At 37.0% G+C, this 16,388-nt stretch overlaps 1 protein-coding gene across 1 annotated transcript in view; it reads left to right on the forward strand.

Moving 5' to 3' along the window:
* The window catches only part of ELL2 (elongation factor for RNA polymerase II 2), a 73,576-nt gene that overhangs the window by 7,904 nt on the left and 49,284 nt on the right, over positions 1-16,388 (forward strand). The window contains exon 2 of the mRNA XM_070517744.1: positions 8,298-8,345. Within this exon, the coding sequence (XP_070373845.1) occupies positions 8,298-8,345 (48 nt within the window). The remainder of the gene's footprint in view (positions 1-8,297; positions 8,346-16,388) is intronic.

Below are 16,388 nucleotides of genomic sequence, written 5' to 3' on the forward strand. Positions count from 1 at the left end.
TCCATTTCTGTTTTGGTGTTTTGATTCTCCTCTTTTTGTTTGACAGTTTCGTTATGAAAAACAAAACAAAAAACAATCATGAGTACATAAAGCTTTTGTTCTATGTGTACATTGTCATGAACTAGGTATGGGCGCTTGGTTCATGGTCCATGGAGATAACCTTGGCTAGAAGACTTTTCCACTGAATGGTGAGCTTACTTAAGAGTGGAGCCGGGCTTGAACTTTCTAATAAGATTCATTGAAATACTTTAGGATCTAAACATGTTTACCAGGAAACGTAAATGTCAGAATATTTTAAAATAACATTTACTTATAATCATTGCTTTTGGTTTCCATTATTGGAAACCATTGTGTCTCAAAGAACTAGAAAGCATATCCATGTAGTAAAATCTCAGGTGAGTGTCCTGAGATGTTTTTTCTTTTTTGTTTTTTTTTCTCCCCAAAGTCCCAGTACGTAGTTGTATATCCCAGTTGTAAGTCATTCTAGTTATTCTATGTGGGATGCTGCCACAGCATGGCTTGATGAAGTGTGTAGGTCTGCACCCAGCATCCAAACTGATAAACCCCGGGCTGCCAAAGTGGAGCACTCGAAGTTAACCATTGGGCCACGGAGCCAGCCCCTGTTTTTTTCTTTAATAAAAGATTAAGAAATAGGAGTCAGAATTATAACTAACAAATATTCATTTAGCACACGTTTATTAATCTTCTGACATGTGCCAGGCATAGAACTATGCTTTGGAAATATAAAGCTGAATAAGTCGCGGATGGTCCTTGCCATCAAGAAAGTGCTTGTGCTTTAGTAGAAACAGGCAGATGTGTGAAAAAATAAACGCAATAAAGCCTGTGTTCAAGGGAGACTCCTAAAGAGAGAAGGATTATGTGTGAGGATGTATCTGAGAAACAGTGTCTGCTTTTTCAACTCCCATTCTCTGCTCAGCCCATTCCCATTGGGTTATCTTTACCACACCCCTGAGATTGAACCTGACTGGGTCCCTTGTTGTCAAGTCCAGTGGTCCTCTCTCTGTTCCTGTCTTACCTGACCTCAGCAGCATTCCATCCTGTTGACCACTCCTTCCTGTTAGAAACACACTTCTAATTTCCCTCCTGCCTCCTTGCCCATTCTTTTTCAGTCTCCTCTCCTGACTATCCTCTGCTTGACTGTCCTCTGAATGTTGGAAAGCCTAGCTCCTTTCTCTTTATCTATTCCCTCTCCCTAGGTGAGCTCATCTAGTCTTTTGGATTTGAGTGCCATCTGCATGTTAGTGACTTCCAAATATTTATCTCCAGCTCTGACGTTCCTCCAACTCCAGACACTTATTCCAACACCTTATCTCCTTATCAAGTTTAATAGGTATCTCAAACTTAACAGATTCGAACACAGTTCTTAATTTCACTCCTCAAACCTGTATCTTCCTGAGTGTTCCCCATCTTAGTAACTGGCAGTACTCTTCACCAGTTGCCTAGTAATTGACTAGTCATCCATGATTTGTCTCCTCTTTTCTTGACTTATTTGTTCCAGCATCAAGTCTTGTCAGTCTTCAAACATCTGAAATCTAATCCCATCTATCACTACTGCTCTAGTCTCAGCCACCATCATCTCTCTTGAGGACTACTGCCATGGACTTCCAGCTAGCCTCCAAGCTTCCACTCTTCCCCCCATAATGCATTCTCCACACAGCAGTCAGTGTGATCTTTTTAAAACTTTAAATATGATCATGTAATTTCTCAGTTTCAAGCCTTCTAATATCTTCCTTTGTCAAAGTATTTTAGATGCTTCATTTTATCAGTTTCTAGTATTTTAAAAATAATCTTATCTTCCAATGCAAGTTTATTTTACTGCTTGTTATACTTCTACTCTAGAGATCATGATCCCAAAGAACAAATCTTCGTTTGCATTTATAGTCAGATTTGACATGTAAGCTTGTTATACAGTTATAAAGTCCACATAAGCTCTATCTTGGAAAAAATGATGAGATATTATGCTTCAAGTGTTGTTGGTTTAAAGATTAGTTCATAGTAACCAACTTTTTGGCTGGTTGTTCAGTTTAGATTTTTGCTTTCTGTGTTCTTTTAAGAGCTTTCTTTGAAATGGTAAGATTAAAGAAAATAATTTTTTTAAAAATTTGACCTGCATCAGATAGCTACAGTTTTCCAGAAGCTATCTTTCAAAACAAAAATTGTGTTAAATAGATTAGGTTTTTAATCTTCTCACTACTGTTTTGGTAATCACTTTTATATTTCTCTCTATTCTATGCTATAATGACTAGAAAGAAATTATTCTTTAGAATAAGAAATTATTCTTTATTCCTTATGTTCTTTAATCTGGTTCTTCTAAATCTGCAGAGGGGGAGTTTCCCCTACTTATAGGGTTGGATTGACTCACAAAGCAAAGTACTAGATTTTTTGAAGTGGTGGGTAAGAGCACAGTTCTTAAAGTGAGACAGGCCAAGGTTTGAGTCCCCCGTCACTTATTAGCTGTGTAACCTTAGGTAATTCATAGGACTTACCTGAGAAGTGGAAATCAGTCTCTACCCCATAAGGGTGTTCTGAGGATTCCCGGCGGTGATGGTAAAAATGATTATAGAGCCTGACACATTCTAAGCTCCCAATAAATGGTAACTAGGTAACCATAATTATTTCTTAAAACAATCACACTTAAAGCAATCTCCTGACCCATCACCATTTATAGAAAGTTTTCTGGTTTTGGCAAAGTTCCAAAATTATATTTGACTGGAATTTTTTTTGTACTATCATTATCATGACTTATAATGTGGCTTAAGTACTCAGAGAAATACCAAGTATTTAATAAATGCCTTCTGGTTGATTTTAAAGAATTCTTGAATGAAATAATTCACGAGTTAACTTTGGGTTAAGTTGAAGTTCCATGATGAGTTCAGAAGGGAAGCTGAAGCTGTTTCACGTACATCTCTAACCTTAGGGAATAAAGTTAGAAAGATTTCTATAATGCACTTCTTAGAGAAATTACTCTTTTCTGGGCCCAGAATGCTATTTCTTATATTTGTGTATTGACCAAACCAATGGTGGTTGATAGAGTAAAAGTAACCATAGATTTAATTTGTCTACATGGATAAGCAATATGTAAATAATCAAGAAATGGTTATAACAACTTTTATAGGATAAGTAACTTTCTTTTATTAAACTCCAAAGAAACTTGAGCTTTATTCCTTCTCTCCCATCCTGAAAGAATCATGTCAGAAATTAATATTACTTGGTAAAATTAAGATTACTTAGTAAAATTAATTAGTAAATTACATATTACTTTTATAGTCCTGATATATTGTGAAGAATAAGCCCTGGAAATAAGTGGACATAGATTTCTTTGGTCCTAGAGGAATTTTTGTTGTAATAGAATTGGTTTGTAAGGGCAGATGTCAAGAATATAAACAAACTTTTGAGCATTTTAGTGTTGCCTACCCTTTTATTCTTTGCTTAAGAATGCCCCACATTCCCAGAGATATAGAGGGTTAATTCAGGAGCTCTAAAAACAGTGGATTGACTGAAGTTTAACAGACCCATCATTTTTATCAGGTTGTTGAAGCATTTGTCAAAAGTAGTTTCCCTAGCCAGTCCCAGTCTGCACTGTGTTTCTTGGCTGGATGAAGATACAAGATCGCCATCTTACTTATAGCTCAACTACTATTCAGTTAAACCCTCGAGTTACCTGATTTTCAAAAGAGCTACTTGGTGTGCATATATTTAATTAGAGCTAAAAATCAAAAGTTGAAGCCCTGTTGAAACTCATTTTTGATTGAAATGCACTTAAGTTAAATATTATATTAATACATGCTATATCATATTTGGCCACCTGTAATTACATTATCCTTTTAAATTGAATTGCATTTGAAAAAATATACAAGTTGAGGTCATGTTTGTGCAATTAACTTAGGGTAAAAAACATTTAGACGACAAACTAAGATGCTTGAGACATTTGCTTATAATGGTATTGACTTTTAGAACTTATTCCTGTGGCTGTGCCCTGAACACAGTGGTCAGATGCATAATAAGTGGTATGGGGTTCTAGCTATCTCCTCCTGTTGCATTTTTTACAACATTCAAGAACTATAGCCTGGTAACATCTTCTTCTAAAATTGGGATTAAAATCAATAAAGCATTTGAGTTTCTCTCATGTATTTTTCTCTTCTGGGTGGTCAGATATCTTAAAGGAGTTTTTCAGTAGTGGTGATCTTAGTTTGTCCTGTTTGGATAAGCACCCACAACTATCCCGTAGATCAGGGTTTTGTTACTTTTTAAATGAGAAATGATAACACAAATGTTTATATATGTTCCTTTCTTATATTTGGTCCTTATAGCAAAGAACTATTACTTTTTAGTTTGTATTTAATCAGAAACTGAACTTTGGAAATTGTTATGAAATTCATTTTCCTTGGGGAAAAAATGCCAGAAGAACTAAATGAACATTTAAGAGCTTTTAAATGTTCAGCACTAGGAGGTAACCTGTTACAGAGGCAAGAGAAGGAGAGGGGTCTGTTTTTGGAATTAAGAGGCTTGGATTTGAGGTCTAGCTCTGCTCTTCACAAGCTTGGTGATTTTGAGCAATGCACTTGCACTTTACCTGTTGGAGACTCATTTCTCTCTCTCCGGGGATAATGATGCCTTCCTACCACCAAGGGCTGGTTTTAGGAAGCTCACTTGAGACGATAGATATAAAATGCTCTGTACATTACAACACTATGTAAGTGATCATTTTTATTTGAGGTATCAAGCAATAAAGATAGAACCACAAGCATATCAGGAGGTTAGGTTCTAAATTCAGGTGATGAGGCAAAAAATTGGGTGAAGTCAAAATTACTCTGGAAAGTTCCTAAATTGATGTAAAGAATAGTTGTATTGTTGGGTCTATACAACCCTGACTAGTAATTGGTAAAGTGTATAATGTTTATAGTAGTGTACTGCCTATATAAAGAGAACATGGCCAAGGTGATTTTACGATATTTCTTTTTTTAAGCTGAGCATAATGTAGGTAAATACTTGTAAGTTAAATATGTATTAGACTCCTCTGTATCATAACAACTAGGAGTAGGACAACATATGAAAAAATACACTGCCACTGTAGTGGAATCATAGACACAGGCTTCTGGAAAAACACCAGCTAACATGAATTAACTCAAAGTGGGCATAGTTTAGAGTTAGCAAAATGGTGGCAGCAGTGTTTTATTTGGCTAGAAAAAGGTCTGTCGTTTTTAAATTTGAATCCTTTCTCAGTTGGACATTCATTCTCCAGGTACTCTCCACTCCTTTACAACTGGTCTCTTGCACATTTACCTGCCTTGGGTCCTTAAACACAGTGAGTCTTTTGATTCCTGATTTATCCAAGGGAAGGCCTTGCTGAGGAAATAATCTTGAACTTGAATGTTAAGTAAGTGATTGGTATGGATTAGCAAATTAGTGTTTTTCAGAAGGTATTCCAGGTTGAAGGAACAGGAAGAAGGTAGAAATAGAGAGCAAAATGTTTACAAAACAAAAAAAAACAAAGGTTAACACAGCTGAGCCACAGTTGGGAGGAAGTGGAAGATGAAACTGGTTGGTCCTGTAGTTGGAGGGTCTGTTTTACATATGGAGGAGTTTGCTTTGCTTCCATAGAACTCAGTGGGAGGAGACCCACTGCCGCAGGCTGTGTGACATGCCATGTGGTGTCTGAGAGAACTTCCACTGGCCGTTTGAATGATGAACAGCGTTTGGAAGGAATTGAAGGAAGAGAGGAAGGCCTTTATCTGGGTGTTTGGTGATAGGGCCTGAAACAGCCCAGGGGCTTTCAAAGTAGAGACTAAGAGCTTATTTGATGGAGTCTAGGGCTTTATTTTTCTTTGGTACCTGATATTCAAGCTTTCAGCACATTTTATCACTCTTCCTTGAGAATGTCTGCTCATTCCATCATCTTATGTTTGCTCCAGATGAAGTCATACTAATTTAGGCCTTTATCAACAGAGTATTTCTAAATAAAGCATCCCTTGGAGCTGATCTCTAATCCTTTTCTCTAGCCCCAGTCCATCTCTTTCCATCTTTCTCACACATGACTGAAAGAGCTGCTTTCCTGAAACACTTCTTTCAGCAACTCACTTTCATATTCCAAAAATTAGAAGAGCCTGCAATTGTTTATCATGTCAAAGGCAAGACTTAAAGGCCGTCTTGAGGGGGTAATGGAGGGGATTAGGGCAGGGTTATGTTACAAGGTGATAAACGTTTTGAAATCCTGAGGCCTGAAATTTAAATTAGTCTTGTTTATTCTGTAGTGGATAGAAGCTGAAACTGAAGACAAATTTTGAGGTCAAGGAAAGATTAGGCAGGGATAGCAAGGTCCAGTTCTCATCTTTTGTGTTGTATTTCAGGTGTGAAAGAACTCTGTACACACCCAGAGACCTGTCCTCTGCCCACACAGCACCCTTTTCTGCCTCCCTTCTTTTTTGCTCAGGGAACACCCTCTCCCTGTAGTTTGTCTTTTCAAAATTGCTGCTCAAGATCTATCTTTTCCATAAGTCCTTTGGCTTTTCTGGTATCTCTTCTAACCCATACTCTTCTCTCCTTTTTGAGAATTCTTGCTGCACCTCCCAGTAGTACCTGGCCTAGTAGTTAATCATTCTGAAATGTTCCCCAGCTAAGATGTGAACCCTCTGGCATGAAGAACTAGGCCCCCCACTCTTAAATCTCCCATAGTAGGTGTGTGTGGAGCACAAGGTGGTAGAAGAAAAGCAGCATGGCACAATAGGAGGATTGAGTCCGGGGTTCTGGCCCCAGCTTAGTTAGTAATGGGTCACAGGGCCTGTGGGGGGTGGGCATCAACTATATTATCTCTGGATTTGGAATTCTGTGATTCTGGCAGTGTGTAATTGCCAAATAGAATATGGTGTGCAGAAGGGGAGAAGAGACTATAAATTAAATTTAAGGTGTGAGCCTGGAGAACTGAAAAGAAATATCCTTGCCAGAAAAGTGGGAAAGAGGTGCCAGTTTGGTTGGGGGATGTGGGGGGTCAGGCAGAGGAGTTCGTTTAGTGTTAGCTAGTTTTGCTGTCGTTGACAGTTTCTAATGCAAAATGTCCTCAGCAGTGATAAGTAGCAGGTTGTAGAGAGATGCAAGTTGAGGAATAGAGAAGATGTTCAGAGTCATCACCATAAAGGCAAGGTGAGCCTCCAGGAGGGAGTGAATCTAGAAAGAGGAAAGGGAAGGGCACTGACTTTGGAAATGGAGGCGTGATCAAAGAGCTAGGACGACCGGGTGTCTCTGAGTGTAAGGAAGTTGTGATATCCAGTGGAGAAGTGAGCAATTTGAAATGAGAAAAGTTAGCATTTTTTTGACTAAAAAGAATTGATAAACTTGATAGAGAATTTCAGAGTCAGGTGGTGAGCTGAAGACAGCCTCTGGGTTGCAAGGAGTCAGGGAGGAAAGTGTAACCAGCCTCAGAGGAGATATTCAGTGTTTGTGATTTGAAGGGAGAGTCGGGAGGCAGGGCTGGTTGAAATATTGCAAAAGCTGGAACCTGGATCTGTGTTACCTAAATTGTAGGGCCACCTTAACTTCCACTGTATGAGGGGCTCCTCAGGGCTTCTGTAGGCCCGCTGCCATTACTTCAGGAAGAGGTTTAGCTATGGAAGGTAGGTTTGGGTGGGGTTTTCTCCTTCTAAGGAAATTCACGTTAGCATTAATCTATATTTTATATTTTCATGAAACACCATGAATTAGAATGAATCATTACTAAAAATTGTTTTAGAGTTTCCAGCATTACCTTTTTATCCTTCCCTTTTTAAAAACCCACTTCTCCCACACCAAGGAATGAATTTGTCATCAGTAGTACTTTGATTCTGCTGATAAGTCTAAAATTACATGGTCTTTTTATGGTGGTAGAACAATGATAATAGTATCTATTATAATATTTTTCCAAGAAGATGTTTATCCATTTTTTGAATAATAATAGAATATAGATTAATGCTAACTTGAATTTCCTTAGAAGGAGGAAACCCCACCAAAACCTGCCTTCCATTCTAAAGGTATCTTTTGGCAATGTAGCTAATCAGGTTTTTGAAGAAGACTGACATGATTTGGCAAAAAATGATTAGTCTACTAATACCTTTGGTTGTGTAATTCAGAGAAGTGTCAACAGTGTGATATTGTTCCTTAAGGCGACTTAATATGTAAAACATAAGTATATAATGAAAAGATTTTTTCACAGACTAAAGCACTAAATGCACAGATTTAAAGTTTATTTAGTTCCGTGTCACGGTAACCAAGGTTGATCTGTTTATTTCTTATGTTTCTTTTGATAGAATTTAATTCCTTTTCGGCCTTCGATTCAGTTCCAAGGGCTCCAAGGGGTGAGTACTCTTACTGATTTAGCAAGAAAATCTAATAGTCTTCTTACAAACTGTTATATTTTAACTCTTAAAATTTGTTTTCACTTGTGCCACTTACTATAATGTCACTCCTATTTTGTGAACTTTGTGACTTTGTGAACTTTGTAAATTTCTGACAACTTTAAGACACTTGAATTATCTTCTTTTCTTGATTTATTTAAAAAATAATTCAGATGTACTTATTGAGAATAGTTTTTCCCCAAATCATGGATATTCCATTTTTTTAACATTTTTATGGAAGTATATAACATACATCAAAGTATTATGAGAATGTGTTTTGTTTACCAAAATTAAGCAAATGTAAGGAATTATTAATTTCAGGCAAGTTGTGATTATGTGATTGTTGTTACTATTAACAAATTTTTGCTGTCTATAGACTTAATTTCTTTGATTGTACATAGTAGGAAATGAAATGTATAAATAGAAAATTGAATTTTTCCAGTATACAGAATAAACAAAGTGTGGTGTCTATTTTATTGCTGCATTTAAAAGCATAATAAGTGATAACTCATAAAATGTACCTATGAATTTTGTTTGTAATAGATGATAAACTTTACAGAAGTAGTGTCAGTATTATTTTTTTAATTATTAATTTTTTTTTTAAGATTTTATTTTTCCTTTTTTTCCCCAAAGCCCCCCGGTACCTAGTTGTTTATTTTTAGCTGTGGGTTCTTCTAGTTGTGGCATGTGGGATGCCGCCTCAGCATGGCTTGATGAGCAGTACCATGTCAGCGCCCAGGATCCAAACCAGCGAAACCCTGGGCCACCGCACCGGAGCATGCGAACTTAACCGCTCGGCCATGGGGCCGGGCACCTAATTATTACTATTAATATTTAATATTAATTAGACTCAGTCATTTCTTCACTTAAATTAATATGCATTTCTGAATTTGTCTCTATATACTGGCTATAGTATGGAGAATTAGAATATCTGTAAATGGATTTTAGAGCTATAGATAAAAGGCAAGCTGAAGGGGGACAGTCCTGTTCCTGCTTATTGTAAATCTGCATACTTGTGAATTTTTGTTTATTATGTCACAAAATGCAAAAATTCAATGTAAATAAATACAGTCTTTCTAAACTTTATAAATTGAAAACATATCAAGAGTCAAGAGACTAATTATATCATTCAGTACCAACTAAGAGTTCTTCTAAATCTTGTGTCATGCTAACTTGAAGGAGATGTTTATGTGTGGATGTCAGAGCTTTGCTTCTACATGATAGCTTTACAATGAAGACCTTTTTTTTCCTCCCTCAGTAACTGAGTGTTCTTGAATGAGATCCTAATATGAACAAGCATTCTTCTGAATTCTGTTTTAAAGCTTTTTAGGTAGTCTTTTAGCTCATGCTGATTCTATTTTTGAGGTATTGATTTGGGGCCATTTATTTAAATTTAGTAGCGAATTTTAGTAGCATCAATAATATCTGAAGGGATGTTCCAGAGGCAGGCCTGAGTCCCTGAACCCTGAAGGGCTCCATGGATTTTCAGTGAGGTGTATCAGGGAGGAGAGGGCAAGAGCTAGGAGAAGAGAGTAAGGTTTGAGCTGCTTTTCCCTCTCTAGCAGCTGTGACCTTGTTTGGGATGTGCTTCTTTTAATTCTCTCATTCTCACAGTCGAGACATGGAGGCCAGGGAAATGCTGGTGAAGGACATTTTTCTTAGGAGGCATCAGGTTAGACTGAATAATGAGAATGAGGAACCAACATGTACTGGCTTTCAAAGTCTTGATTCAGACCTTTGCAGCTTTTAGTAGTCTTCGAAGGAATATGGTTTTCTTTGGCATACCCATTGCTTCTAGGCCCTAGGCACCCTTGCAAAGCAGACAGTTATATTTGAGACCTTGGACCTCCTTTTCTGAATTCTCCTACCTACCTCCCCCCACAAGCTTTCCTGTCTGTTGTGTCCAAGCATCCTCAGTTTATCTTTGCAAGCTTCATTCTCTCTTCCTACCCCATTACTTGCCTGAGTAGTACAGTTCACTGATAAAAGTAACTTAGATGTAAATGACTGATAGGTTTAAATCTTAATGGGTGTTTGAGTTTTAACAGATAAGCTTTTTAACCCAAATGAATGGTTATTGGATTTGGTAGAGTAGAAGTCGGGGGTGGGGGGAGGAGGCTGCAGACAGATCTATGGGATACTTGGCCCTACCTTACTTACTCTGGGTTCTGTCTCCGTGACCCCACCCCCACTGCAGTCCCCTTTTTATTATTCTAACTGGGAACAAAATATATGGACTCAGCATTGTTTCAGAGCCTGCAGCTGCATTCCATCCACCCTTCCCCCTTCTCTTTGCAGAGCTCTCACCAGCCCTTTGGGACTTAGTAAAAACAAAGAGTCATTACAGGGGAGAGAGTGGGTTGGCACAGCCCACAGGGAATACGCAGAACCACAAATGTGAGGGTCTTCTCTACAGTGCTCCTCTGTTTTTCTCGAGAGCCATGATAATTTAACATTGCCTCTGCTGATTGCTTTAAAAACTGAAGAGGTCAGCGTACAGAGTTTTCCTATGTGGAAAACATTTAGGACTTTGAGTTGGAAGGTTTAAATTTAGATTTCCCACAAAAGATACTTTTTTCTTAATGAGAAATTTTAGTCATGTTTTAATACAGTGTTTCAGAAACTTTGAAAGTTTTCCTAGAAAGAATTTGGCAAATCTAACAAATTTACAGTCTTTTTACTTCAAACCTGATTAAAAATACACAATAACTATCATGATAGTGTCATATATAGGCGTATTTGAAGCATAACTGAAGTATTGTTAAAATATCATTTTAGAAGTGAACATTTAGTGTTAAGATTATATTTTGTTTCCCTGATGCTAAGCACTGCAGGGTTATGCTGTTTCTTGTTACTAATTATAGGATACTTTTTTCTTCTCAGTAATGTCTTTAGAAGGTCAGAATTTGGGTCTTGGCAGGTTAGGTCTTAAGCGTATTTACTTTTGTGCCTGAACATGTTCTCTTAAGTTGAAGTTTTCTTCTAAATAAATGCAAATTGGAACATTAAACAAAGTACAGCAGTATGCTGTTAAAGAGTGAAAATTTTGAGAATCATTGATTACCTGGATTTTTATCATCACAGTTGGGCAGCAGCTTTTATAACATAAAAAATGTAAATTGTGTCTTTTACAATTCATCTCACCCCTTTCCCTTAGTGGAAGAGGGTGCTCAGGAAATTGATGGCATTTTCTGGATTCAGAAAGACAAGGCAAAATGAGAACAGTTCATTTTGATGTTTAGAGCATGAATCTCAGGAGCTGAATAAATCAGCCAAAAAAGCCTTTTGATTCTAAGGAATATAGGTCAACCAATTATCCTCTAATTCATACCTAGGATACTCATAACTAAAGGTTTACTAGGATTATAAATTTGTTTAGACCATTCTAATTGAATGGAAAATGTAGCTGATAAAATTCACATGGGCTACAGTATTGAGGTGTTCAAGTTACAACATTCAAAGGGGTGTGTTGGTATATAATGCAACCAGTTTCCAAAATCTACATATTTATTGTCAGGCAAGCTTTATACAAATCAGGACAGTTCTGTCTCTTATATTTTAACTGGATACTGAAAATGTGGCAGGTAAAAATTTTCCGAAACTCTGTGTCCTGGTGAAGTTTTAAAAACTCAACTCTGTATTTTTATGTTTGAAAGTTTCTTATCTAAAGACACACCGCTTATGGAGGCAGCGCTGTAACTAAAGTCTTGGTCTTCACACTGCCAGGGACAAGTTCTCCCCACTGGGCTGCACGGCTTTAAAAGGAGAGGTGCTGGAAGCAAGTTAACTCAGTATTTTCAAGTAATGGCAGTTGTTACTGATGTAGTTTTCTACTAACGTAATTATTCTTCACAGTAAACTATAAATAGGTGCCTAATCAGTGGATGTACTAATAGATTTCTCGTTCTTTTTTTCTTTTTTTTTTGTCACACAAAGGTTCTTTCAGCCCTTGCGGGTGCCAAGTGCTTTGCTAAGTGCTTAGTGTGCAGAGATATGGGGATGGGTAAGACATGGGCTCTGCCCTCTGGGAACTCAGAGTCTGACAAACATGTACAGAGTAATATTCAGGAAAGAATAACATAGGACTTAGCCAGAACCTTCCACTCAGAACTTCTATAGAAATGGGACTGTCAGGAACAAGGCTTATGTGTGTATTTTTGATTGGTATGAATCAGCGTTTTAAACAAAGCTTTCAGTAGATGCAAAATGTTATATCCTGGTGAGAGGTATGTAAAATTCCAGAAGGCCTGTTAAAATCTGTGTACACACACATACACAAAAAGGTAAATCTGTGGTATGTTTATAATTCAGATAAAATCTGAAATGGCAAAGTTTTCAACAGCAAATAATGGCCACATCTGATGGCATGTGGTGGCCTTGCAGAGTGGATTTGCCTGTGGCCTAAAGGACTCAAGTCCTGGGAACACTTGCCCCAGGGCAATAAGAAATAATGTTCACTTTGTCATAGTAAAGGGGATTCCAGGCCCCAGTATTAACTCCATATTTGTTGTAAGAATGTTGTTGCAAAATTCTTTCCAATTTAATTGCTTATTTGAGACTTAGCAGTCCCAGAGACTTTAGAAAATAAGTTAGTTTTGCATATATAATTTAGAAATTATTTTTAAGAAAAAGACTGAAAATAGAAAATATTTTCTATAAGTACCATGCAGTGTCTCCTGTAAAATAGAGTCACACACTTTTCCAAGAATGAACGAGGAATAGCCAGCCAAACAAATTTTAAATGTATGCCTTTCAAAAAGGCACAGTGACCTTCTGAAGATTAAATCAGCATTTAACTGCAAACTTTAAAGACTTGATTAATGCTATAAAACTCTTACAGTAGCATCATTAAAGAACAGAGGGTTGGATTTTTCTTTTCTTTTTTTTTAACTTCCAAACTTAGCAAAGCATTCAGAAATATTTTGTTAATTATTTATTTTCCTTTGAGGGGCTTGGGAGAAGATTGGGTTTGAAAAACCAAATTATACAGTATTGAAATTAGTAGGCAATTTCAACCCACCTGCAGATGCTTCCTGCAGACTACCCTTCTCTAACCTACTTGATACCTGGGAAGCAAAGATAACTATCAGCTTGAAACAGCAGCAGAGATAAAAATAAATCCCCAACACTGCCATTCCTGCTTAGATGATATGCCTGCAGCCTGACTGCTTTCCCCTGCTGTTTTGCTTTGGCTAGCCAACTGGTTTTGCCAACAGTTGTGTTTAGTCAGTCTGCTCAAAGGTTGCTGACTAACAGCTACCTTTATATACTCATCTCTGAACATAATTAATACCAGAAGGATGTTAAAATTATATCCTTTTGTAATGGCAGTTCTGTTTTAATTTTTTTAATATTAGCGTGGTTGACATGTGTAGATAACATTTCAGTATTCATATTGAATTATAACTCTTTAACCACATGTTAGTTTACTAAGGTAATACAATAGTAAATTACCTAATTTGAAAGAAATCTTTAACTTTGATATATATCAAAGATTGTATTATATATAGTATAATTTTATGTATAATGTAATTTTATGTGTAATATATAACATATATAATTATATATATGTAAAATCTTATATTTGGCCAGGGGTATGGGCTGACATTCTGGAAACTTATATCATCTCAAACAATAACTAGAATCATAGTTTGAAGCTATTGTAAATTGACCAACTTCTCTATTTTATGTTGCCACACACCTCTGCCTTCCTGTTCTTTCTGGATAAGAAATAGCTGTGGGGTTTCTAAATAAGGAGAGCAATGAGCTAAATTCGCCATCCATGTCTTTACACCGAGGCCAGGTACCACTACAGGCACTAGAGACGTAAAGGGGACCCAGCCCACCCCCTACCCTGGAAGAATGCAGAATTGTGGAGGGTGGGAGGTTGACTTTGTGTGTTGGTGGTGCCTGTGGAAACTTTCACAAAGTCCTCACTGACCACTGCCTCACACAGGCTCCAGTGTGGGCTGCAGCAGGTTAAGCTTCCCAAAACGTGATCATGAACAAGAGTTGAAGGCAAAACCATCCTGCTGTGTCCTTCACCAAACTGCATCACTTTGGAAAGCAGAGATTGGCACTATAATTGAAATCTGAAGCTGCTGCAGATAACATCAGTTGCATTCTTAGCAGTGAGTCAAGCTTACTGTCTTCATTCAACAAACATTTCTGAATACTCACTGTGTACCAGGCACCACGGTAGACACTGTGTAGACAGAGGTAAACAGGACCTTGAATTGCCAGCTCTTGTTTTTAAGTGACATCATCTATTTGTCAAAAAAATCTGCCACTGATGGCTTGCCTTTTTGTTTCCCACCAAACTGAAACTTGTGAAATTGAATCCTCTGTATTACAGACATTGACACTTGAATAGCACTCAACTTGTTTAAGCTTGGAAAATAATAATCTTTTACCATTCTGTAACACCTTTTGGTTCTTATAGCAAAACTACCCCTAAATTTGAACCGTGAGCATTATTTAAATGTATTTTGACCTCTTATTATGTGCAAGGTCCTATCCTAGGCACACAAGATGAGCTTATTATACTTTTATTAAAAAGAAAAGTCAAAATTTAAAGCAGGAAAAACAACTTTGAATGTGTCAAAGCCCCAGATCTTATTTCAAACAGTGTTAAACATAAAAAAATACTATGTGTCATTGATTTCAAAGTATGATTTCTTTTTAAGATTTAGCATCTTTGTAATTGGAATGCATCTCATTATTAATGGCATCTTAGTGTTGTGTCATAGTTTGTCAGCATTTTATATTATGCAGTGAGATACACCATCATGAATAGTCTTACAATTGCTGGCATCTTAGGTTCAATGAACTACAGCAATGCAGTAGAAATATTTAGAGAGTTCTGTGTTCTGCAATAAGATTTTATCTAAATAGAATCTTTTCAAAAGTTTTCTTTCCTGACCCCACCCTTGACTATCTTGCTTGTTTACTTGATATGTTAGATAATCTGGAGAATTTACAGGAAAGGTATATTTTTATAACCATTCTTGAATTGTGATTTAAACTGGAAGGAACAAGAGTATGAAATAAAAATGTTCTCAAATTTGTTTTTATGTTAAAAACTTTTACTTATAAAAGTGGCTTGTTTTGAAAACAAGTTTAGAAGAAAAGAGTTTTACTGACTTAAAGACTTAAAAAGGTCGGAGACGTGCTTTGAGGCTAATGAATTTGCCCTTTTCAGGCTAAGAATTTTCACATCTCTCTAACTAGTCTTATAATTTATACTATATTTAGCATAAATGCACAATTATCTATTCTATTATTTTGTTTATAGGTTCTAATTATTTTTCAATAATTCCAGCTAAAATTTATTGAATATTTATTACATGTTAAGAACCCTATGCTAAGCACTTTACATATATTCTCATTTAATCCTCACAGGAATGCTGTGAAGCAGATACTCCCATTTTGCTGATGTGTAAACTATGGCTCTGAAGTTAAATTACTTTTTGAAGCTCACACAATTAGTGAGTGAGGGGGCCTGCACTCAAATCTACCCATCTGATTCCCAAGCCTGCTCTCATCACTACACTGATCAGCTGCCTAGAGTAAATGTCTGATGAGCATTTATTCATTCTCACACTGACATAAACATTTGTTGAGTACCTCCTCAACTAGGGAAGGGAAGAGGAACAGTCAGGAAGATCTCAGAGGAGAGGTGGTGTTTGAGCTGAGGTTTGAAGGATTACCGGGAGTTGACTGGTCAGAGGAGGACGGTGCCTTTCAGGCCCGTAGTTCTGCACAAAGTGGTAAACAGTTGTGGCAAATGTTCCCACCTTCTTAAGGAGTTTGAATTTCTAGTGATCAGTGCCTCTTATCTATCAAATCTCCCTGGGGGGCTGTAATGAGGTCTGGAAATCTGGACTTTAAAATTTTTTCCCCTAGATTTTCTTATGATAGCCAGGTTCATTATGATTAAGAATGTGATAAGAATATGCATACGTGTGGGTATGTATGCATTCTCAGGAGAAGGTGCACGAATTT

The sequence above is a fragment of the Equus asinus genome, chromosome 9 (assembly GCF_041296235.1).
Source record: "Equus asinus isolate D_3611 breed Donkey chromosome 9, EquAss-T2T_v2, whole genome shotgun sequence".
NCBI lineage: Eukaryota > Metazoa > Chordata > Mammalia > Perissodactyla > Equidae > Equus > Equus asinus.